The following is a 25,502-nucleotide window of genomic DNA, read 5'->3' on the forward strand; positions in this document are numbered from 1 at the left end:
TATATATATATATATATATATATATATATATAGATTTTCTAATACATTAGAAGAATGAGTCTAACATGTTTGGCTTATTATTTCTTTATTTTTATTTGTAAAAAAATCTAATCGTTTTTTATTTGAAGTTGAACAAGTCCAATATATTATTTACAAGCAAATTTAAACATTAAAAAACTAATAGCTCACCCAATAGCGGCTTATTTACACCCCTTGATGCACCATTAAAATTGGCAAAGATCTTGGCATTTTCAAACAAACTTAATAATTCTCAGTGAATAAACAGAAGTTGCAGAACTTCTTTTATCAAATATCTGCTATCTCAGGAAGCAGCCAAGCAACCAAGTTTACCAAATAAACAACTTAGTTCACTACATGTGGCAATTCCATGTATCATGCATCCGTCAAATGATGAATGAAAAATATTTATTTTACTCTATAAGATTACAAAAAAAAGTGGCACATTCAAGTATAACACCCAAAATTTCGATCTCATCCTTATTTTTTCAATAATTTCATCTATTATTGCTTGCTTGTTAGACAGTCTCTCTCACTCGGGTTCAGCACAATGAAACAATGATGATAGCTTGAGATGTTCATAATGCAGCTTAATTTGGGGCATTTACAATCATACGACACAAATATTATGAATTTAAACATCTAACATTTAAATTTTCATATTTACATATATTACACTCAAATCTTTAATATCGCATCAAAAATATCAATCCATACTTTTTAAATGTGGAATAACATTTTTATTCATAGATTTATGACACCAAATTGTTTGTAAATATCAATCTTTAGGTGTTATATATGTAAATGCAAAGGAATTGTGTCATATTTATGTAACTTTTCCTAATTGGTAGAAGATAATAAAAAACCATTCCTTGGCAATAAAAAGGCATGTGGCCACATATTCAGCTCATCAAAAGTGCATTTCACGTTGCATTGCTCACTACAAGAGATACTCAAGCAAGTTCATTATAGGTTGTATTCTTCAATACAGCAAATAGATGTAAAATAAGTTGTTATTAAAGGATTAGAGCACCCAGTGCTCAAGTCATGAATAGAGCAGTCTTGAAAACATGCCAACGAGTCCAACTTGTCCTGAGTACAACCTAGCTTTGGTATGTCTCGCATTTTGATGGGGACCAGCCTAGAAAAATTTTTAAAAAGGCTTGATCGTGTTTTTTGTACTAATGGAATTGACCCAGTATACTAAAACTAAATATCACCGCAGACAGAGATTTCAAATTTCAATATTAGTAAATGTAATATATTTTAGTAACTAGCTTACTAAACTAAATAATCCATATCCTAATAATCCATATCCTAATAATAGTCCTTTGTCAGATTGTTTGATAATTTTATAACATAGAACACATGGAATGAAGAATATGCCATCCTCAATTTTGCATCCAATATGATTACTATCATTTAAGAATTTAATTTAAAAACCATGTTTAAAAAATGAACTAAATCTTTGTTTTTACCTGCACCATCAATTTAATGTTATATACTTAAAAATTACAAATTTAAAATTTTTTTTAAAAAAAACATAATTTTCAAAAATTAAAGGCAGTCTTTATTTTGACTTAAATTATAAATTATATGATGAGCTTATATGAAGACAGGAAAGAAGCATTTAAAATTGTTATGAGAGATTCATGCTTTAATATCTTTTTAAATTGCCATTATCACCATTAAATATTATTACAAATTAATTTTTAAAAAGAACCCAAGCAGTTACTAAGCAATCTGGTTTCTTCTTACCTTGGTAACTTTGACTATACTTCTTCAACATAATTTACTATTGGCTAATTTAATGTTCTTGATTTTAGTCAAATAGGATAAATCGAAACTTTAATTTTGTGAAAATTAATTTGCTTCCTTGCCGATTTTATTTGTTTCCAAATCCTTGCTAAATTTCTTGAATATTTAGGATCATTTTATCATCAAATGGGTTTAAAGACTATGATGACACTTTTCAGTAAAGAGAGTTAGTTATTAAGCTACTAGAAAACGTCAAATATGTGGATAAAAAGTTTTCCTTTGCATGAAAGCATAAAATGCAAGAGAAACCCAAAGTCATCCTACATTAAATCATTAATGTTACGAACTTGCCAATTTTGTTTGATGACTTCTGTTGAAAGCCATAATGCTTCTTCTTTCAAAAACAGAAATAATAACTCTCGGTTATTATGCAGAATAGTTCTCATCTTCTTTGACTACACAGTTTGATTCATTTGGGATTGCAAAAATCAATTTTTTTAAGCAATTTGCAATCCACCTTATTTAAAAGATAAGGCAATTCTATAAATTCATCTGTTGCAAACTTGGAGAGGAGCTAGCGGCAAGACTTCTTTAAAGGAATCGATAATATGGAGAAGAATGGTGCCCTCAAATCCAATGACTGGATGAACGAGATCAATGGTGTTTGAAAATCTCCAATTTAGTAATATCAAACTATGGGTGGAACTACTCCATGCTCTCAAGCGAAAGATGGCACAAGTTGTCCCTGTCACAACTATTTCTAAGGCGGAAGTGTTAGTCTTCCTGCACTCGTCTAGAAGAGTGGCTGCAATAGAAACAATGTTGTGATTGCATACGTTCAAAAGCAGCTTTCACAAGGTGGAGAATGAATATGAGAGGGACATTATACCAAATTTAGAACCTTGATGACCTCCAAATCCAAGGGAAAATGATACAACCAAGCTAGCATAGCTTGTCCTATCAGATCAAAGCTTTTTTTCTTCATTTATCAAAGATGATCCATGGTGACATTCTTGTTCATATTTTCGTACCAGGGCACACCTATTGGTTGAATCTAGGCCTCTTTCAATTGGTGAATCATTTTCTCCATGAAATCCATGCTTACCAAGCTAGAGACAGTGGAACTAGATCTTGCCTGTTCGATCACTGCCATAGAATTACTCAAGATCACACCACACCAAAAAAAAAAATGAACCAAGATATACAAGAACCTTGCAAAAAGGCCGACTAAATTAGAAATAGCAAAATTTCAAACACTTACCTTGCTTTATAAGACATGAGTCTAAAGTGCAATCCTTCACCACTAATCAAGGGTTGACAATTTATAAGATCTCAACTAAGGCTCCGTTTGGGGCAGCTTGGGCAGCTTGTGCATTTGAAGATAAGCTGTTTATCCTGAAATGCGGCCCGCGGGCTGACCGCAGGGATCGACCCGCAGCCTGCGTTTAGTGTAAAAACTCAAACGTAGTTTCGGATAAGCTGGTAAAACGTGCGAACCAAACAGCACGGCGACGTTTTGAAAACGTCGCCCGCACTTATAAGCTGCCCCAAATGGACCCTAAGAGTCGATGCTTTTATCTTCAGAAAAAAATTGGATCATTCACCTCTAAAAAAGGTCGTTTACATTACTAATCAGAAGTTGACAAATTATAAGATCACAAATAAGAGTCGATGCTTTCATTTTCCGAAAAAATTTGGATCATTCACCTCAAAAATAAGTTGTTTACATTACTTCTAAAATCATGCCAAATCAAGCAGTTACAACGGCAACTTGAGCATCATGCAACTCCCCGTCAGTTGGTACAACAATGCTAGCCAAGGAATGTGCCATAAATTTTGTATCATAAACCAGTAGCCGCCTTGCCATAGGAAACCTGCTATATCAGATAAAACCATGTTGAATTCATCCCATGCATCCAACTTGATTTGGCCTACCCAAATATTGAAATACTATGGTCCGGTGAACAAACAAATTAAGCTAACTTATAATGCCAAGACTTTCCTATTAGTGATATTATCTACAGATAGGAATGCCTATATAAATATTCTAGAAAATAAAAGAACAGTACAAATAACTTGAAACAAAGAATATTTTTGCATAAAAATAAAGTTCATTCCATATGGACAAGCAAAGAGGAAATCATGAAAAGAACCTTGTCCTTCACCAATCCATCTTCTGACATGCAAAATTGCAAGTTCTCATCCAGAAACCTTTTGTCAGCCATTTCCTTCAATCTTCTCTGGACTTCAACAGGTTCTAGGTTTGAATAATGCTGTTGTCTTATGTATATGACATCTTTACCTCCCATCTTCACACCAACAATAATATGTGTGCCAAACTTTTCAATGAACATGAACCTGTGATAATAAAACAAAAAAAAAAAAAAAATCAATAATTTACTCTTTACAAATTGACTACATAATGGCAACTGTAATATCCATATGTGGGTTATTATTCAATTTCATCAATAGCATAGGTCCCATCAGAGGAGGAACACTAAAACAGAACCTTATAAACAGCAGCAAGCCTTCTTCTATTTATTAATTTACTTTGCTTTATCCCTTCTTATGTCTACAGCCTCTGTGTCACAAAAATTGTCCCCTACCACCCCCACTTTACACCTAATCTTGCTTCCACATCTTCCTCTGCCTCCAAATGCTTCCATCCACACCAACAATTCCTCCCTACAATTCCAACAAACTTTTATGCAGGAAGAAAAAAAATTGCAAACTTGGGTGAAACAATCTATGAATCAGCAACTCCAAATAGAGAAGGGTATTCAAAGACATATAGCATTCAACAGCTACAGTGATGTAACAAATATACAAGATGCATCTTTATTGCTTAGAGACAGCACCGCAGACAAAAAGGCAGCGTATAAATAAAGATTACTCGAAAGCTCTATTCTAAACTTATAGATATTTAAAAAATGAATTCCGATTAAGGAAACTCCTGCATAAATTCCAGCTTCTTGAACTAAATTTATGAAGAAGGTTCTGGATATGAATTCTGGAAAAGAATATGTGCATGGATCTAGAAAAAACCATAGATCAATCCAGAACACAATAAAGGCCATAGATCAATCCAGAACACATTAAGGGTTTCAAATACTTTCAAGTACTTATTCGTCATTGCTAATGGAGTTAACCATGCCATTAAGGGCGAGTCAAATGCTAACCTAGACGCTTGGGAGAGGCAAACATCACCCAGGCAGGAGTCACTAAGATACAGCCTAAGAGAGTGCTCTGAAATAAAGTGCTTAGCACTAACCTATATGAAAATTTTTTGGTTATTTTTTTAAAATATATACAAATTGATCATTAGCTGGAGTTCTACAAGTCCTGTTGGGTAAAATGGCATGGGTTATGAAAAATATGAAATAAATAGTAATGACAATTAGATTAGCCTTAAACCATGAAGCTAAAAAGTTATGAACTATTAATTGAAACTGCAAACTTAGCAGTTGGGTTGTATTTAAATTTTATTTTAGACAATTGATTTGGAAACATTATTATTTTAGTGTTTGAGTTGATACGACAACAACAAGCCTTTATCCCACTAAGTTGGGTCGGCCATATGAATCATTTTTTCTGCATTCTATTCGATTGAGTGTCATATTTTCATTTAATTTTAATAGATTAAGATCATTTTTTATACAATATGCCCAAGTCTTTTTAGGTCTACATCTGTCTTTCTTAACATAAGTCAAATCTAAAGCATCTACTCTCCTAACTGAATAACAGATCTTCAGATGGTCAACATTTAATATGACCAAACCATCTAATACGACTCTCTAGTTTTGTCCGCCACTGGAGCTACACCAACCCTATCACGTATTCATTTCGCATTTTGTCTCTAAGTGTCAAGCCACTCATCCACCTAAGCATTCTCATCTCAGCAACACTCAAGTTTGTTTTATGCTTCTCTTTTAAAGGTCAGTATTTTGTGCCAAAGAGCATTGCAGGTCTCACCACTATCTTATAAAATTTTCCTTACAGTCTAAGTGGTGCTTTCTATCACACAATAGGCCCGATGCATTCTTCCACTTCAACCAACCAACTTGAATTCTACTAACATCCCCATCTATATCACTGTCACCTTGAACAATAGACCCAAGATATCTAAATCATTCACAACTTTTAATGATTTGATCACCCGTAGTCATAACTCTGCCACTAGAGCAACTACTAAAATTACATTCCATGCATTCATTTTTAGATCTACTCAAACGAAGGCCTTTAGACTCCAATGTAGACCTCCATAATTCATGTTTTTCTTGAACATTTTCTCTAGTTTCATCCACAAGAAGGATATCATCAGCGAAAAGCATACACCAAGGTACATCCTCTTATAAATTTCCAATAAGAGCATCCATAATTTAACCAAAAGATATGGGCTTAAAGCCAATCCCTGATGTAATCCACTAAAATGGTAAAATATTTGTTCAATCCTCCTTCTGTTCAAAAGTAACAGCTCTAGCATACATATCTTTAATGACTTGAATATAAGTCATATCAACACTTCCTTCTCCAACACTATCATAAGCTTTTCCCAAATCAATAAAAATCATATGTAGATCCTCCTTATTCTCTCTGTACTTCTCCATCTAACCACTCAATAAATGTATAGCTTCCATGATAGACAACCCGACATAAAAATCTAAACTGACTAAGAGAAATAAGAAAACTTTAAAATACTTTTTTACCATATTTTAATATTTCACTTTCTAAAATATAATCAGTGAATATTTAGCATCTCACTTCGTTCAAATGAGAGACAAGGTTTGCACCTAGTTCTTTGAGCATTGGGTAAACACGTCATATTGAAGGCGCTAGCACCTTTAATGACGCTGGTTTCACAAAATGGTATGCTTGATTCCTTGCAAAAGTACCATTAGAGAAGTCACTACAAAGTAATTCTTTTAGCACGTGAGGAAGTGCTTCACTTAACATTTTCCATCATCTCTACTAAAGACAGAAAATTTCTCCGTCAATTTAGAAGAGAAATATTAGCCATGATGGACACCAAACTAAAAGAGAACATTGTCTTCCACGCATAAATTGATGATAAGATAGAGGCTATGAACAAAACAAAAATTAAAATGCTATGCGGTTACAATGCCAAACATTCCAAAACTTAGCATATCTGTATTTTGTATTCTCTAAATCTAATTTTCTTGCAATAAAGAAATTCATGAGCTAACAATGACTTTTTAGATTTTTACCTCAAATTTGTTTTGACATTAACTCTCTTTTGACTTGTTTGAATGAAGCAATAAAAAGCTCGAGGAGAAAAAAGCTCAAAGATTCATGAAGAGCACTAGGAAGATTCATTGAAAAGTAGAAAGCTTAATAAAATACATAAAAATATAAAGCATGGCATGACAACATTAAAAACCACAACACTTTTTGGTAGTAAACTTACGGTGATGTTAGTTAAGGAAAAAAAAGTTGAAAAAATTAGGGTAAGGAAGCTAAAGCCCATCAAACATTAACCTTTCAAAATCCTCCATAAGATAATTATGGCAATAAATATAACCTAGATATTCTTGTTAATTGAATATTTACCCTATAACTAATGTAAAGAATCTAAAGTTATTTGAAACTTCTTTGCTTGATGATATTTATAAGCAAAGGACCATATTGTAGGTTACTTAAAGTATATAGGAAGGAAAAATGGAAGAAGACAACATCAAAGAAGAAGAAGTGATGCTATAAAAAAGGCAGTCAAAAAAGCATTCAATTTTGCAATTGTCAAATAGTTAGGCAAGATAATACTATGACAAAGAATATGTAGAGAGAGGATTTCCTAATTAGTTAAAATAGCAACTTGGACAGTAATGGGGTTCATCACTCAGTATTATCCCGCATCATTGCTGTTTAACTCCATTTTTAAACAACAGTCTATACATGAATCTAAATAGACGGTGGATCATTCCAAAACACATGAATGCATGAAGAAAGTGCAACAAATTGGAGTTAAAGAAGTTAATTGCAACTTGCACCATCAATTTCTAAAATAAGATGGTCAAAACCACCTACAAATAATTGGTGGAGACAATAAAGATGCACATAGAAAGAAAAATAAGATAGCTTATCCATGCATGATCCAATGAGGGCCTTAGGATCATTCTAAGCTATTTAATGTAATTGGGGAAGAAAAAGGTTCATTAGTTATCGTATGAGCTAGAACATTTATATGAAAAGTTATCCCTTAGATTTTCATTAGGATTTTCAATATTTACTAGATTAATTAATAATAATTTGTTTTTTTAGATTTTCATTAGTCTTTTATTATTATTTTAAATAACTTCCTAGGAATATTAATTGTCCATTTTAGCATTTTTAAACGCAGATTAAATAATACTTTCCTCTTCCATAAAACATTGCCTCCACCCTCTCACTTACCCATAATACTTTCCTCTTGTAAGTCGAGGGGATTGACTGGTGTAAATTTCTCAAGTAGTAAAATCCTCCGCAACTCCGTGGAAGTAGACAATTTGTCGAACCACATAAATATGTGTTTCGCTGTGTTGTTATTTTCTTGTGTTATTTTTCTTGTTATATTTTTCACTTTGTCGATCGTTCTCCTGTTTGATTTATACATATATATCACATCAACTGGTATATCTAGATCTCGCAACAACAACAACCTTTCCCACTCTAACAGAAAGGAATCTATCTCTACTCCCTTGAGATCAAGAGAGTGCAGTTTCTTTCTTTTTCCAATCTTCTCAAAACATAGGAGTTCAAGGAGGAAAGAAGCAAGAAAAATTCAAGGAGGTGCATAAGAACACGTAAGGCATTCAATGGAGAAACCCTACGAGAGATGAGAACCATCAAAAGCTCTCAAGTATTGGACATTCTCTAAAATGTCTAATTAGTAATCATTCCGTAATAAAATGATACCCAAAGTAGAAATGAAAATATTATTGATGAAAAAAATTTACAAATAAAGACACTTGCAATAAGAAAACAACAAGTCGGAGAGGCGATGTTGCGGTTAAAGGGGAAGTGGGGTTTATGGCAAGCTGTGTGGTGGAAGGATCGAAGGAAGATGTCAGGGGGAATGAGTTGAATAGGTAGCTCAAAGTGAGTTGGCCATTGGATTGTTGTAGAAAGACATAGGTTGATGGTTGGGAGGCTAGCTGCAGTGTGGTGTGAAGTCAGGTGTTTGGGGGTACGGTACGGAGGGGAGGTTGGCAGATGGGTTACGACAGGAAGGGGAGGCCAATAGTAGGAAGAGGAGTTGGAGAAGGGCAGTTGTAAACGGAGAGAAGTGAGGGGACTTACAGTAACAACAATAATGAAGAAGGGGGATTGCGGCAGCAGTGAGAAGGTAAGGGTGGAGGAGGTATGTGAGGATAATCGCAATCTAGGAACATGATACAACTGGAGTACCATCTATCCACAAATACAACTCAATACAGGAAAATAGAGGACAATAAAGGCTGTCATGATAGAAACAAAAGCAAAAACCTAACCCTAAACAAAGAAAAGAGTATTTATAATAGTAGATAACTAAAGAGGCGGAGGCCCCTCCCTCTAGGCGGCCAACCTAACCCAAACCAAGGGCCGGTCAGCCCTTGCCCATCTGGTTGAATGGGCGGATGTGAGCGGACAGAAGGGAGGGGATTTACAACAACAACAATAATGTTGGGGGGTGGGGGGGGGTGTTACGGCACCAGTGAGAAGGTAAGGGTAAAGGAGGTATGTGCGAATAATCACCATCTTAGAGCATGATACAATTGGAGTGTCATCTATCCTCGAATACAACCCTAGATAGGAAAATAGGGGATGCTAAAACAAAAGCAAAAACCTAACCCTAAACAAAGAAAAGAGTGTATTTATAATAGTAGATAATTAAAGAGGAGGCGGCCACTCCGCTTGGCAGCCAACCTACCCCAGACCAAGGGTCGGTCAGTCCATTCCCATCTAGTTGAACAGGTCAGTCAGTTCAACCAACCTAATCCCCGCGGCAATTTCCTAGGATTGGGAGAGTTTCGACCTCATTCTTTAAAGATTTTGTCTGCATGTGATGGTGACGGAGTTGTTGGAATCTCTTAGGTTGAAGAATCGTCGAATGCGGCCCAAGTAGCTCCTGGATCTCACTATCGACTGAATTTGTCTCCCAAAACAACAGAGGAGATTTGTCTACTTGCGAGCATATATCCATATCGATCCACCCTTCTGAGGGTCCACCACTAAGCTGAGTTGTACGTGTCATGCATATATTGGTAAATCCTCCCAAATTAATCCAAGGTCGGCTCAACCTAATCTGAAGTTTGATGTCGAAATCCCTGTGTCCACTAATATGCTCTTCTTCAGTTTGATGGCTGCTAGTTCCCTATCTAATACAAAGATTAAATAGCGTTTATTTTACCTAAATTCTAAGTTCTCTATATAGGCAAGCCCCTATAGTTAATTACATCTCAAATGACTGGGGTCACTTGAGAAAACTCTCGATAATAATAAAAAGTACTAGTTTTCAAGATTTCAAAGTTTAGGTTTTCACGATAATATATGGAAAGACAAATGAAAATGACTCAAATATGAACAGTTATTTCAGGAGTAAAGAAAGGAACAGGTAGAGGATGTCATAGATCATGGGGAGAAACATCAGTGACTTTCCAGACTATCTTATTGTGTGGTTGTGTTTGGAGAAGATGTTATTTGAGTGTTCAATCCTGTCAATTTTATTATATGAGACTTACACTTGCATAATAACTGATTATGCAAATAGCCCGCAGAGATAAGAGGTTTTACGTCGTTCTGGACGACAAACTCGGAACCTAAGGCGAATTAGGACTTACATCGCACAACATGGTTGTACATGAGCTTAAAAAGGACGTGTGAGGATTTACGTCGTGCAAGGCGAGCTATCTTGAAGTCCTATGAGTTTTTTAAACTAGGAAAGTTTTGTTGGTGTTGACTCATTTTGTTGTTGTAGAATGACGACCACCTCCACATGTAGTACGCTCTAAACACCATGTCGCGCTGCCCACGAAGTTGCTCCAAATTCATTGTCGGCGTGATAGCTCTAGGGTTTAAGTGTTTGAGATTTGTGATTTATGTTTCACAGTTTTTGCGTCAATGTTTGGTTTTGTTTTGTTTCAGTTTTGGTTTCAGTTATGATTTTGCATGCAGAGTAATCAAATTGCAGGTAAATAAAAAATACTTGAAAAGTAAAATATAGTAAAGTAAAATGTTGTAGATAAACTGTAAAAGCGTACACGGGCATCTGCTACTGTTTTGTGATTAATATTGCAAGCGTAGTATGACTTACAACATATTTAAATAAACTTGCAAGAAAAATAAACAAGGCGAAAAAACCCAGCGTAAAAGTCAGAAAAATGAGTTGTTAAAAAAAATTACGAGCAAAAGAAACTCTTAGCCACATATGAAAGATCAAGATCGAGTGTAAGACATTGGTAAAAGTGGGGGCTCAGAGCTGGGCTGTGTGTTTCCCGATCTTGAACAAGATTTACTAGCCCGACAATCTACAGAAGGCAGTCCTTAACCTCAATCCAAATGACTAGCCGTTGACCTTTAAAAATTTTTATAGAAATTTTATAAATTTTCATAGAAAAATTATTTATTTTTCATGCAAAAGTTGTTGTTTAAGTCTTTTTTTTATGCAGAGTTCTTTTTAATCATGCAAAAAAAAAAATTATTTTATTTTTATAAATATTTTGTAAAGTCGTATAATCCACAGGCTAGTCACTCTAATCGTGCTAGAACTACTGACAACCTAAGAGTGTCGGAGGCAACGATCCCACAAAGAATCGGCGAATAGTATCATGGATCCTTTCATCTCCCTTATTGAAGATCCTTGAGGTAGGAGATACTATTCTAATAATCTCACTTCGTATCCCTAGTTTAAGCACAAATAAGCAATGTCATAATCGTCCTTGCCATTTAGACCCTAGACTCATCCTAATCTGATGATCCATATGTGGCTTTAACAAATTTCCCCAATTGCCAGGAGAATTTGAGTGTAATATCCAAGCTCAAATCCCGATGCACTGGGTTTTACTGTAGGTCAAGTCATTGAGGAAATTTCACTGTTGATTTAATTAAGGAAGCATGGACTATGTCTCGGTGCGTTTTCATGTCTAGTGTCTTAATCAGTTTGTGAATCAGGGTTAACTGTCAAATTTCGTTGTTTATTCGAAAATTAGGTAGATGAACGTTCACTTAAGGTGTGTTACTAAAATCTAGGAAGTTTATACTGAAAAATAGGTGGATGGACTCTCACCAAGGGTATGCTCCTAAAATCTAGGAACCCTATGCTGAAAATTAGGTGGATGGACTCTCACCTAGGGTGTGCTCCTAAAATCTAGGAAGACCATGTTGAGGATTAGGTGGATGGACTCTCACATAGGGTGTGCTCCTAAAATTTAGGAAGCATATACTGAGAATTAGGTAGATGAGCTCTCACCTAGGGCGTGCTTCTAAAATCTAGGAGGCCTACACTGAGAATTAGATAGATGAGTTCTCACTTAGGGCGTGCTCCTAAAATCTAGGAAGTCTACACTTTAACTTGTGCTTAAAGTGTTCTACCCTCAATTAAGTGTTCTCCAACTAATCCTCAAATATTTCTAAGTGTCTTTCAAGTAATTAAATCAAAAATTCTCATTTTTTCGACTTAGCCATATAACAAAAGTAACAAAACAAACGAAAAAGAGAAGGTTGACTCACTTCCAAAACTAACAGATCCAATGGGAAATAGCAAGCGAATCAACCTAAAAAAACATTTAAAATCTTATGTAATTAAAGTGACTCTCCAAAGAGTGCTCAAATTTGTCCCAAGACAATCTTTTAATCGACCCAAAAGTCTTCCAATTCAATAGGAAAAGAGAGGTCCAAAAGTCACCAAATAGACTCAGAAAGTGCGGCTCAAAACCTGCGCGATGGACACAAGAAACGTAACCACTAAGCTGTTAGACGGACTCAATAAGTTCAGCCCATAAGCCTTCACACAGCGCTTATACAAGCTTAAATCGCCCCAAACAGCAGCTTTGACGCTTCCTACAGCATTCAACAGCAATCGATGACTCCAAACAACAACCTAGACTCTTCCTACGGCCTATTACAACGATTGGCAACTCCAATTAGCAACCTAGGCTCTTCCTACAGCCTCTTACAGCGATTGGCAACTCCAAACAGCAACTTGGACACTTCCTACAGCTTCCTACAGCAATCGACAACTCCAAACAGCAACTTGGACACTTCCTACAGCTTCCTACAGCGATTGGCAACTCCAAACAGCAACCTAGGCTCTTCCTATAGCCTCCTATAGCGATAGGCGACTCCAAACAGCAACCTAGGCTCTTCCTACAACCTCCTATAGTGATTGGCAACTCCAAACAACAACTTGGACCCTTCCTACAGCCTCCTACAGCGATCGGTGACTCCAAACAGCAACTTAGGCTCTTCCTACAGCCTCCTACAGCGATTGGCAACTCCAAACAGCAACTTGGACCCTTCCCAGAGCTTCCTACAGCGATTGACAACTCCAAACAACAACCTAAGCTCTTCCTACAGCCTCCTACAGCGATTGGCGACTCCAAACAGCAACCTAGGCTCTTCCTACAGCCTCCTACAGCAGTTTTAAGCACTAAACAGTAGTTTTTTATGACCGAACACCACTTGTTCATCACCAAACAGCACTTTAAAGCTTTGGACAGCACTACTAGTATTTTTTTTTGAATACTTTCCAGCAAATTTCAAGTACTTACCAGTACTTTTGACTCTCCAAACAACAAAGTAAAACTCCTCAAAACGGTCCCAAAAGATAATTTAAAAGTCCCCAAATCCCTTTCCAAAACAGCGAATAAAACAGTCCCAAAGAAGTGAATGAATTCTAAGTATGAAAAAATATCCTTCATAAAAAAAAAAAACAGAGGTACTTATTTTGTAAAATTAAGGATTTGGGTGGTGTAGATGTAAGGTTTAAGTTCTGAGTATGCAGAAAATATAAACATTGTATGGTATGCATATAAGAATTGACACCACTGTGTTAGATATGCGAATACATGGCGATTGAGTGATACGTCTGTAAAAAAAATAAATAAATAAATAAACTTTAGGCGTTAGGCATGTAAATACCTATAAATTGGGTGGTCATAATGATTGGTGTTAACCACAAGCAAGGTTCATTTTCACAACACGACAATTTTAATCCTTTAACACATTTACGAGCACCTCACGCAAGTGCTATGCATTTACATCCCTGACACCCAAAATTTAGTATCAATTTCATAAACATATGCATGAAGGGGTGTACTCAACATAAAATAATTTCAAATAGAGTCACTGTAAATAATGAAATCAGATTGATCTCAAGGTTTAATTCATGAAAATTTTGTTAATTTACTTTTGTTAATTTACTTAAGTTAATTTACTTAAACAATTAGCAGCATAAATACATGGAAAATTTGCGTACATGTCATATCTAACATCCAAATTCATGAAAATTTTGATAGATATCACTCAATCCTTATATTCTAACATATCTAACATCCAAATTTCCATCCCAATCAAAAAGAGCAGAAAACCTCACAATTCCATTCCATAAATACACCACCAAATTTTTAATCAGATAAAAGAAAAAGGTTACAAAGGAAATCATTTACCTTAAGAAGAGGAGCTGCAGCACTTTCGGCTAAGGTCGTTTGGTGTGAGAGAGTGTCGGTACAGAGGAGTCGATCGTGAGAAGGAGGCGAGGAAGAAGCAGGCGACTGATTCTGGAGTAGAGGGAAGAGGTGAGGGCTTCGGAGTTCGCAGAGAGGAACGAGGTTTTCTCTCGAGCGAGGAAGAGGCGAGCAGGTGATTCGGCGTGGAAGGCGGGATCAAGCAGAGAGCGGGCTTCTTCAATGCAGGGAAGAGGCGAGCAGACGAGGGCGTTGAGCGGGGTCTGTGGCTTCGGTGCAGGAGACGGGATCGAGCAGAGAGCGGGAATGCTCTGCGGCTTCGGTGCGGGAGACGGGATCGAGCAAAGAGAGCGAAGAATGATCGAATGAGGAATCCTTTTCAGGGAATATACTGGGCTAATTTGTATAGCCGAAGATGAGCGAGCCGTTACCTGAGAGCTTTGGCAGGTAATTGAATAGTTTCCTTGCGCAGAGGAGGCTTAATTGGAAAATAATAACACAGGATTATTTTCAATTAATATGAGACTTAAATATTTTATTTGAAATTTAAAATTTAAATTTCAAATTCAGGTGAGCTGGTGCCTAGCCCATGTTAAGCCCGGATCGAACCCGAGTTGAGCCCGGACCAGCACACCTCTAATTAAAAAAGAATGTGCATTGATATTCGTGCTAATTGCTCGTGTGCGAAACCATAGCAATATGAGTGTCCTTCCTAGCTAAAGTCGACGTTCCGGACGCTTCGGCGTGGTCTGTTTCGTCATCTGGGGTCGTCCGAACAAATTAACCTGTGGGCAAGTCAAATCAAGTCAAAGTTGTGTGTGGTGCAGTGAGTGCGTGAATTGCGGCGTTCCCGAGTATTTGAGTCATGGCGGGTTCACCTATGGCCGTCTGATCCCATGGGAACTCATTTTCGGCCCCTCTACATGTTAGTCTTTAGCCCTTGCAACTAAGCGTCGAGTGTTTGGGACTACTCATGTGAGGTCTACACAAAAAATGAGTCAGGATGTGGCTCGAAGTTTTATGGGAGGTGGGCTCAATTACTAGTCTGCTATGATGGTCAACAAGGGACTCCTAAGGCTAGATTTTGGGTTCTGGGAGTAGGAAACTAAGATCTCACTAAAAATGAGATCAACAGCCCCTCCCCTTGGGAGATCAACTAAGCCCACACCAAAGGTCGATCAACCCTTGCCCATCCCGCTAATCCGGTCAGTTGGTTCAGCCCCTCTAGACCCCGCATCATAAAGCCTTAATTCTACTTAAGCCCTAGCAAAGAATAAACATTCCTATTATTCTTTTGCTGCTTTGGTTATTTCCTTGAATAAATTAGATGGTAATCCCCTCTAGACTAAGATATAAAATTTTCTAAAGCTCCACGCATCTCCTATAGCCCAAGAACTCCCATTGTGATCACATCTATTAACAAGACGGGACGCTAGTCTCACTTAGTGGATTTTAATCAAATTATTTGATTGAACGCCGAGTAGCCTTTTAATCAATTTGGAATGGTTCATAATTAAATAGCTTAAAAATAAGTAAGTTGAATAACTAAACCGAAATTAGAAACCAAACGTAATCTACAAGTGACCAGCTTATTTCTGATCCTTTAAAATCACCATCCTAGATCCTTTAATAACCTCAGGAAGCACGACATTGTCTGTTGGTGCAGTTAAATATAATATTGAGAAATTCGAACAAGTAAAAATGCCAAAAATTAAACTATTATTTGTCAAGCATTCCTGAAGTTTGACTTCATTAAAAAAAATCACATAAAAATAAATAACTTGTTCAGTGGTCAATAATTTTAAATAATAAATTTTCATAATTCAATTAAACTATTTTGCTGTTCTGGATATTTATTTAGATCTTTTGGCTCTCACCACAATGCTGGACAATGTAACCCGCAAAAACGAGATGGTAAAGGTAGTGATATCAGGAAAAATGAAATTCACTCTGCACTTATAGGACTATAAAATTTCTGACTTGAGTATTTAGATACAGGTATCACCTTGCTAAGGCAGCTGGATCCCATGATGATGGAACAGACTCTTTGACATGATCTCTTAGTTCAATGTGAGATTTTGCAAGAGCAACCGTGTAAAGGGATATAAACCATCCATCAAATGCCAGAGCTTTGGTATTTGCAGCATCCTTCTGCCAACTATTTGAAAATTCGAACATATGATTGAACAAGCCAGAAGGAATTTTACCAGAGAGAGAAAGCTCCTGATTAAATTGCTCCGACATCTGAATAAGAATGCAAGTGAAATTTCAAATGCTTATTGATATAGCAATAATACCACAAAATGATTGAATAAGTGAAACCTACCAAGGAAAAAAAAACAGAATAATATCGCACCAAACATGCAAATCTGAAGGAGTTCCCAAGATTAAGAAGTAAAAAATATTAACAGAAAGTAGTCATAATAAAAGCTACAATTAAGCAAAGCCTAATAATATTTTTCATACAGTTTCCACAACAATTAAATCATCATCATCATCATAGCTTCATTATATGCCTTATGAGAAAAGTGTCAAAATGATTTCCTAACTTTTTGTTGGAAGTCATTTTAGTCCTAGAGTCCATAAATTTGTCAACTTCGTCCCAAGCTCTTTTAAAGATGGCTAAAAATGTCCTCGTTGGGGTCTATTTCAACCGACATCAAAAATAGTATGGGACTAATTTAACACTTTTATAAATACTAAAATTAAAATGGCCCCGTATAAATAATCAAGGGACTATTTTGGCACTTTACTCAATGACTTATCCCAAATAATTGGGGTTGGCTTTATAAATTCCCATCCTCCATTCAAAATTACTTCAATGGTTTATTAAATAAAAGCATATTGAAATTACTTCTATGATTTAAATAAAAGTAGTACCTGTCCACCGCACAACTCTTCCCCGAATAATAATGTCAAATTAGTATCAAAAGCCTCTTTATGGCATTCGTTTGGAGACATGCATAGATTTTATATTGGAACTTCTTTCTGTTCATTTTTTTCACAAGCACGGCACAAAATTTCTGCTTTCCATCTAATCATTTTACTTTCAGATTCATTTTTTTCCAACCAAACAGCCAATATAGGTACTGTCTGCATAGCAATCAACATGGACACGTAAAACTTGAGTGCAGTACATTTGAGAAGGACTTTAACAAGAATATTTAGCAATTACCAACTTCATCTAGAATTGTGATATATATTTGGCAATTCTAAATTTCCTAGAACCAAATTCTGCAGAAATAGACATTTCATTTAAAAAAAAACAAACTTAAAAAACAAATTCTAGGATAAGTGCCGTTCAACATGAAGGCCAATAAAAATGGATGAAAAAAAAATTCTCAATCTCATTTCGTTTGTGCTTGGTGTTACATAATATTCAAGCTTCTATGGGTGTGAAGGCAGAAACTGCTTTGGCTTTTATAGCAGTGGCAACAATAGAAGCCTATCCTCAACAACTGAAAATATATGTAAACATGTTACTGCAAAACATTTTTTTGTCCTTGTAAAGAACATGAAAATTTACAATTTAATGGTTTCACCGGACCACAAATGTGCACAAAAATTTAGTTACCATATATTTGTAATGCTAACTATGCATGTTGTCTCTATTGACTATATATTTGGAATGCAGATAATGTATGCCATTCAACTTCTAAAAGTAAAATACACATTTTCATGCATAGATTTTTAAAACAAATGTATTATTAATGTGCATATCAAACTTTTAGGCATTAGATATGTAAATGCAAAAGAATTGTATGGTATGTATGTAAATTTCCCTATTATTTTTATTAAATAGTTCCCTTTTTTCCTCTTTTTTAGAATTTTTTTATTTATTTTGGGAATATGTATTGGTATTCCCGAAATAAAATAGGTGGATGAGTGGCTTTACACACAGATAAAATGTGAAACAAATATATCCATGAAAGAGTTGGTGTAGCTCTAATGGTACACAAGGTTAGAGAGAGCCAACTTAGATGGTTTGGTCACATTAAACATCGACTATTTGATGATCCAGTTAAGAGAGCGGATGTTTCAGATTCAACCTATTTTAAGAAAGTTAAAGGTAGACCTAAAAATAATTGGGCATGTTATATAAAAATGATCTTAATTTATTATAATAAAATAAAAATATAGAACTTAATAGGACACAATAAAGAAAAAGGAATCATGTAGCCAACCCACTTAGTGGAATAAAGACTTGTTTTTCGTTATTGTTGCAGTTGGGAATATGTGTGTATTATTTTTAGCACTATTTATCAAAATAATAATGAGGATAGATTCGGGGCATTCTTTAATTATTTCAAATTTATTTTGAATAAATTTAGATCAAATTTGGATTAATACAAGTAATATTATTCAATTAGTCATGATTATCATTTTGTAAATTCGAGCTTAAAAGTGACATGTTACCTTATACCTAATATTCTATTAGCCAGATGGAATTCCTTGTGGCATCATTCTTGGCCTTCTTGCATAGTTAGCCTCGAGACATTCTTGAATTATTCCATATGTGTTAACTTATTTAAGATAAATTTAGATCAAATTTGAATTAATCCAAGTAAATATTATTCAATTAGTCATTATTATTATTTTCAAAATTTGAGCTTAAAAGTGACATGTTAACTTGCAAGTGATATTCTAATAGCCGGATGGGAGATCATGGCATGTTTTTTATGTTATTGTGGTAGCCATTCAGTCCTTTTCTCTAATCCACCACTTAGTTTATTTTTCTTTTTACATTCAAGAGATAGGACATCTAGTAACAAGTACATTTCTTTAATTATATAATCTAAATTTCTCCTTCAACTTCCACTTGCAACTTCAGAGCCTTTTTTATTTCCACTACTAAATGTGTATGGTGTTAACTTTGGATAATAATATGCTCCCAAATGCATGATTCTCTGCATATTATTTGTGTGTCGAGTTAAGCTGATTTAACACTTAAAATGATTAACTAGAAGCTTATCTAACATGATTATCCAGGTAAATTTGTGTATATTGTGTTAAGCTGGACAAATTTTATAGTTTATTAGAACAACCTCACTTGAAAAAGTTATATATATATATATATATATATCATGGCATTTTTTTTATATTATCGAGATAGCCATCCAGTCCTTTTCTCTAATCTCCCACTTAGTTTATTTTTCTTTTTAAATTCAAGAGATAAGACATCTAGTAACAAGTACGTTTCTTTATTTATATGATCTAAATTTCTCATCTTCCACTTGCAACTTTAGAGCCATTTTTATTTTCACTTCTAAATGTGTATGGTGTTAACTTTGGATAATAATATGCTCCCAAATGCATGATTCTCTACATATTATTTGTGCGTCGAGTTAAGCTGATTTAACACTTAAAATGATTAACTAGAAGCTTATCTAACATGATTATCCAGGTAAATTTGTGTGTATTGTGTTAAGCTGGATACATTGATTATGATCATTGTGTTAAGCTGGATACATTGCTTATGATCATATTGAGTTCTTCCTTGAAGTTCTATTTACAGTAATCTATTTCTGCTAAATTATCTCATGGTTGCTATCAATCTCTAGGTATGAAGTTAACTAAGAGAAAGGAAGAGAGTGAGTATGGAAGAGGAGTTAGTCAAACGTAGGCCGAATGGGCAATTGAATCATATGCAAGTTAACTCATCATTCCCCATCACAACTCAATACTATCTAGTTTGCAAGTTGTTACATGTACAAACTTGATCACGACTCAAAACACCTTTGAAGCAAGTTAACCATCAAAGAAGGATTACTATACAAGGAGGCTCAGCATGGTATGGATGATGATAATTAGATGTAACAGGCTAGCAAAGTACATATCTAAAGTAGTTAAAAACTTTGGAGTCATTACGATGCCTCTCATTTTGCAGTGGTAATTGGCCATGCACCTAGATAAGCCAATTTCATTAAGGAATACACAATATGCTACATATCAAAGACTCTAACCAAAAGCAAGGACGTTATACCCCTTTGATGGTTTCGACATGACCTTGGGATGACATCTATATGGATTTCTTTGGAGTATTACCAACAGTTTATATAGTTCATAATATTTGAATGAACTGGACAAGTACTCCTAGATGATTGTTCTCGTACTCACGGTGTACAAACAAATTGTCATTAGCAAAGAAACAAAGTGCCTCTTCTTCCATCATATATTGGTCCATTTTGGGACCTCCAAGTCAATCATATCCAATCAAGGCTCTCCATGATGATTATTCTCACTTCATAGGCAACTTTTGGAAGTCATTATGGGCCACGATGGACATCACTTTAAAGACACGTATAACCTTCCATCCGCAAATCTATGGTTTAAAAAAGTCGGTAATTATAGTAGCATGCTTGCAAAAAACATTTAATTCCCCCAATTCAGAAGACTTGGGATAAAGCCTGCTTCCCATACATTCAATTTTCATCAATCTTATGTTACATAATTCCATGAATTGAGCTCCATATTTGGGATACCTACCTCAAAGTTCATTTGACATGGATTACACCATCAAACCAACATCATCAAATCAAAAATTAGATGAGGATCACAAAAGACACCAAAGGTTATTGAAAGGAATCCAAAAAAAATCATGAAGTGTAAAAGCATCCCCAAGTTTCAACAATCTGTAAAATTGGCATAATAATCATCAAATTGAAGATGAGAACAAAAAGGAGATCTTATTGGACTTCACATTTAAGTAATGTCTTGAAAGTGAAGGTTTCACTTAACATGGTAATTATATTATCTGCCTAATTTTATTTTGAATTTAAACTCTAAAATCAAGTTGTCACTTTTTGGGTTCATGCATGCTATTTATTATTGTTGTGAGGTTAAGCGACTTGCTCAAATATCTCTCACACAAGACGGCTCGAACCATTCTTGTTCTCTGCTGCTTGAGGTTTCTTATTTAGGTGTGGTTTAGATATCTCAAATGGATTTAGCCATCCAAGAGACAAGTGTCCCAAGTTCTCCCAAAAAACAAAAAATTCATCTCTTCAAGTACCCAAATTGCTTGTTGGTCAATAGCAGATCAAATTTTAAGAACCCCAAATAGTTTTAGATAACAAATGGCTGTAAAATATGGTGTTCCATCAAACAAACAAGCCATTGTATCATTACAACACAATACAGAATTAATGTGAGTTTTATGTAGCTGAAAAAGGAGAAAATGTGATTCTTTAAAACATTATCAACCTCCAAATAAAAGCTTCAAAGTCAAAACCAGATTCAAAATAAGAGCACCAAACCAGTTAAACATAAACTTAATAAACAAGTAAAAAATAGACAGATCTTACATATCAGAATGCTTTTGCATTGAAAACAAGAAGTTCAATGACCAGACTTTCAATGGAGCCCGATATTTTGAAATGAGAATATCATCATCAAAATGTATTAGCCTCACAAATATAAAGTTAGCGGCATGACAATGACGGCTTATTTGTATATGAGATTTTTTTAAAAAGCCAATAAGAAATTAGAAAGTGGGAAGAGACGAAAACAAAATGAGAACATCACCTGTTGAAAAGAGAGAACATCGGATCTGAATCGCATCCTTTCACCTTTATCGCACTTGATGGCCTTGGGAACATTGGGTACAGTTATCCCACCAGGGAGGACAATATCCTGAGTCTCATCCCAATCAAGGTCGATCAAACAAGGAACAGGTGACTCCCTCTTGCAGTATTTCAACCGAATATCATCTGCAATATCGTACCCAAGCCCAATAGATGAAATTGCAAATTCAGCAGCCTTCTGCGGTGCAACCTTCAGTGCCATTTAATCATTCCGTTTAATAATCTTCCCAAATATAAATCCACTGCAAGTGCCGACCCAGCTCCAACGCAAACCCTTGACCAAAAACAAATGTAAGTTTCCCCACTGGCTTCCAACACTGCCAAAATACTGGCAGCTACAGCAACCAGCTACTACACAAAATCAAGGTCCTCTTCTTGGTACCTGATCAATGCAACCACCAGATAAGCCCCCAAAGGGTACAGAACGAGTAACAGCAACTTAAAAACAACAGAGATCATAACCCTAACTACATAATCACACTAAAACAACCTCTTAAAAAAACCAAAACCTCACAGCCCGACCAGCAGAAAAATCGCAATAAAAACGCAATAATTGCAGCGGAAAAAAAATTATAAAAAAATAAAACAGTCCATCCAGGCCGAAAGTAGCTCAGACGTTCAAGCACGGATGTGAGCTGTCAGCGGCTCGATCAGTCAAAAAGGCACCGCAAATCCTCCGTGACCAAATTAAAATAGAAAACAAGATGGAGTCTTACGTCTTCAGCTCCATATCGACACATTTCCAGGGAACAAAGGCGACCAAAACCATTTTCAGCGGAGTGCGAGCCGCGACAACCCTAGATTCTTTGCAGCATCATTTATCTTGCCGGAACAGCCCCGCAGATTTCAGCGTCTTCTCTCTCACTCCCTCCCGCTCGTCGCTCGTGCGTGTGTTCTTTTTGTCTCATTTTAGCGGCGATTATTATTCCCAGAGTTATTTTTATTTTATTTTATGTTATTTCTAAGTATTATGAAATAATTTAAAAATAACTCAAAAATAAACAACGTGAATTATTTTTAAATTATTGAAAATAATCAAAAATAATTTAAAAATAACTCAAGAATAATCATTGTCGCACGTAGAATTACGTCAGGAGTCCGCATAAAAAAATTAGGCCAAATTTGGGAGCATTTACTGCACATGCCACCAACGGTGAACGCGAGAATAAAAGTAGTTTTAACAACACTAATTATATAGCCATAAAATGTTAAGGGTTGTGCAAAATTTGAAAATAATATATTAAAATCTAATTTAATAATTTTTTTCTATCTTCTTAATTAATGTCTAAATTAATAAATTTTATTCTATTTTCTTCATTAATACTTTTAATTGATTATAAATCTTTGTAGCCTTGCAGTCAATTAATTTTTTTAAAAATACTACTAAGCTAAATTGATGAGTAGTATTTCTAGCCAAAACGAGCCGAACACGAACAAAAATTTTTTTTGTTCTGCTCGTTAACTTAGCGAATGAGCCGAATACGAGACTCTTAACAAACCAAACATGAGTTGTTCTCGAACAACAAACAGTTTTGATAGCTCTAAATACCACCAAATTCTTATGTAATTACACCCAAATATCTAAAGTTCACTTTTTACACTTATGCTGCACCAATTTTTCTTATAAAACCAAAAAATAATGTCATTTTTATTTAAGAAAAAAAAAGTTGAAATACACTTAGGCCCCATTTGGGATAGCTTAAAAGTGCGGCGGTGTTTTTGAAAACGCCACCTTACCTTTTGGATCATGTGTTTGCTCGGCGTATTTCAAAACAATGTTTCACTGTTTATGTTAAACAGTGAACGCGGGGCATAAGGTGTGTATCGCTTTTGCTGACCCCTTTTTTCCCTCACTGGCCTCGCTCATCACTACCCCTGGATCGTCGCACTAGCTACCGAGAAGACGATCATTTATGGTAAAAAAAATTCGTGCTCCATTCTCTCCTCCCTCTTCTTCTTCCTCCCTCGTCTCATCTTCTCTCCCCTCTCTCCTCCTTCATTGATCTGTGACAATGTTATGATATTTTGTGCTTTGTGGTTACGGTTGGTGTTCTGCATCTATGCAGTTTTATGTTGGGGTTGGATCCACAAACCGAAATAATGTTTATGTATTTTTATAAGCCAGAAGCACTTGGTTTTCATTTTTATGCCTTTCCCTAAACTCTGCATCTACTCGGTTTGATGGTTACAGTTAGAAACACTTGGTTTTTTTATTTTTACATCTGCTCCTCTATTTTATTTGTTTTAAATGTCAGAAAAAGTTGGTTATTTGCAGTTTCTAGTTGAAGATGAAAAGGCGTTCTAGATGCGTTCTGGGAATTGGAGAGAGGTACTTGTTGAATGATGATCTTGATGCGTTTGACAATTTGAGAGATTAGGTACTTGATGCTTTTAATACCACAAATAGTTTCTTATAAGCCTGTTGAAGCTTGGTACTTGTTGGAAAAAAAAACACAGTTTTCACTTTGATTTGTCCGTAGCATTCTAGTGTACATTAATAGATTCATATGGCAACACACATCCAATGTTTATGGATGAGGGTTAAGTGGTCTTATGTCTAGGTCAAGACAAAGATCTGGTTAAGAACATTATTATAGCAGATAGTCATATGAAAACACATGATAACTTTTTTTTTTTTTTTTTTTTTACTCATCGGATGTCTTATGTTGTTGTTAATGTTAGTTAAATATATAGGAAGAGTATCAATCCAAACAGAAACTTATAGATTGCGTAACAAATGTGCATGATGATCATCATTTCATGCACTCTTCTTTCACAAAATGGAGTAAGATTTGATACTTGTTGGTTTAGTACCCTTATACGTTTTCATAGAAGAAACCTTCATTTTGAAGATGCTGAATATTTACGGTGGTGGAAACTCCATTGAAGAAACCTTCATTTCATTAACTTCATAAACATTCATATTGGTCATTTTTTATTTCTATAGATTTTTCTTTGATGTTGCAGCTAACAATGCATCATTTTTCAGTTTTAACCTACATGCCATCTTTCCTATGCATAAAAGGTATATTTTTTTTATTACATGCATGTTATCTTACCATCCCTTTGTCTCACAGTAAAAAATGAGTAAAGCTAAAGAGGTCGGATCATCGGTAATGTGGGATAGAGATGTCACTAACATACATGCCCATAATTTTTGTTTTTTTTGTGTCTAGAATTTTTCTTCTAAGAATTCTTGAATCTTCATTTTTATCTCCCTTTTAAGATTGCATTAAGAATGTTGGTAAAATTGTAAATATCAAATTTTTGGCGACATATATGTGTCAAGTGACTCTGAAGTAGGTTAATTAGTTCTAAAATAGCAAAATGGTAGATATTGTTCTTTTTTTAGAGCAATACCAATTTTACGTGTCAGATTGTTCATTAACTAATAAAATCTGCAAATCATCTGTTTACAAAAACGCACAAATCAAACAGCTAGCAACTTATCTAAAACAGGGGCAGGTTTATCATTTATTTATAATTA

At 35.2% G+C, this 25,502-nt stretch overlaps 1 protein-coding gene across 1 annotated transcript in view; it reads right to left on the minus strand.

The window, feature by feature from the left end:
- Window positions 1–22,919, minus strand: part of LOC110030849 (MACPF domain-containing protein At4g24290) — a 37,446-nt gene extending 14,527 nt beyond the window's left edge. Inside the window, exons 1-4 of the mRNA XM_020733790.1 lie at window positions 22,732–22,919; window positions 21,957–22,397; window positions 16,438–16,676; window positions 3,930–4,134 (exon numbers count right to left, since the gene is read on the minus strand). Of these exons, the coding sequence (XP_020589449.1) occupies window positions 3,930–4,134; window positions 16,438–16,676; window positions 21,957–22,217 (705 nt within the window). The 5' untranslated portion in view covers window positions 22,218–22,397; window positions 22,732–22,919. The remainder of the gene's footprint in view (window positions 1–3,929; window positions 4,135–16,437; window positions 16,677–21,956; window positions 22,398–22,731) is intronic.
- Window positions 22,920–25,502: the final 2,583 nt, after the last annotated feature.

The sequence above is a fragment of the Phalaenopsis equestris genome, unplaced genomic scaffold, assembly GCF_001263595.1.
Source record: "Phalaenopsis equestris unplaced genomic scaffold, ASM126359v1 Scaffold000761, whole genome shotgun sequence".
Classification (NCBI taxonomy): domain Eukaryota; kingdom Viridiplantae; phylum Streptophyta; class Magnoliopsida; order Asparagales; family Orchidaceae; genus Phalaenopsis; species Phalaenopsis equestris.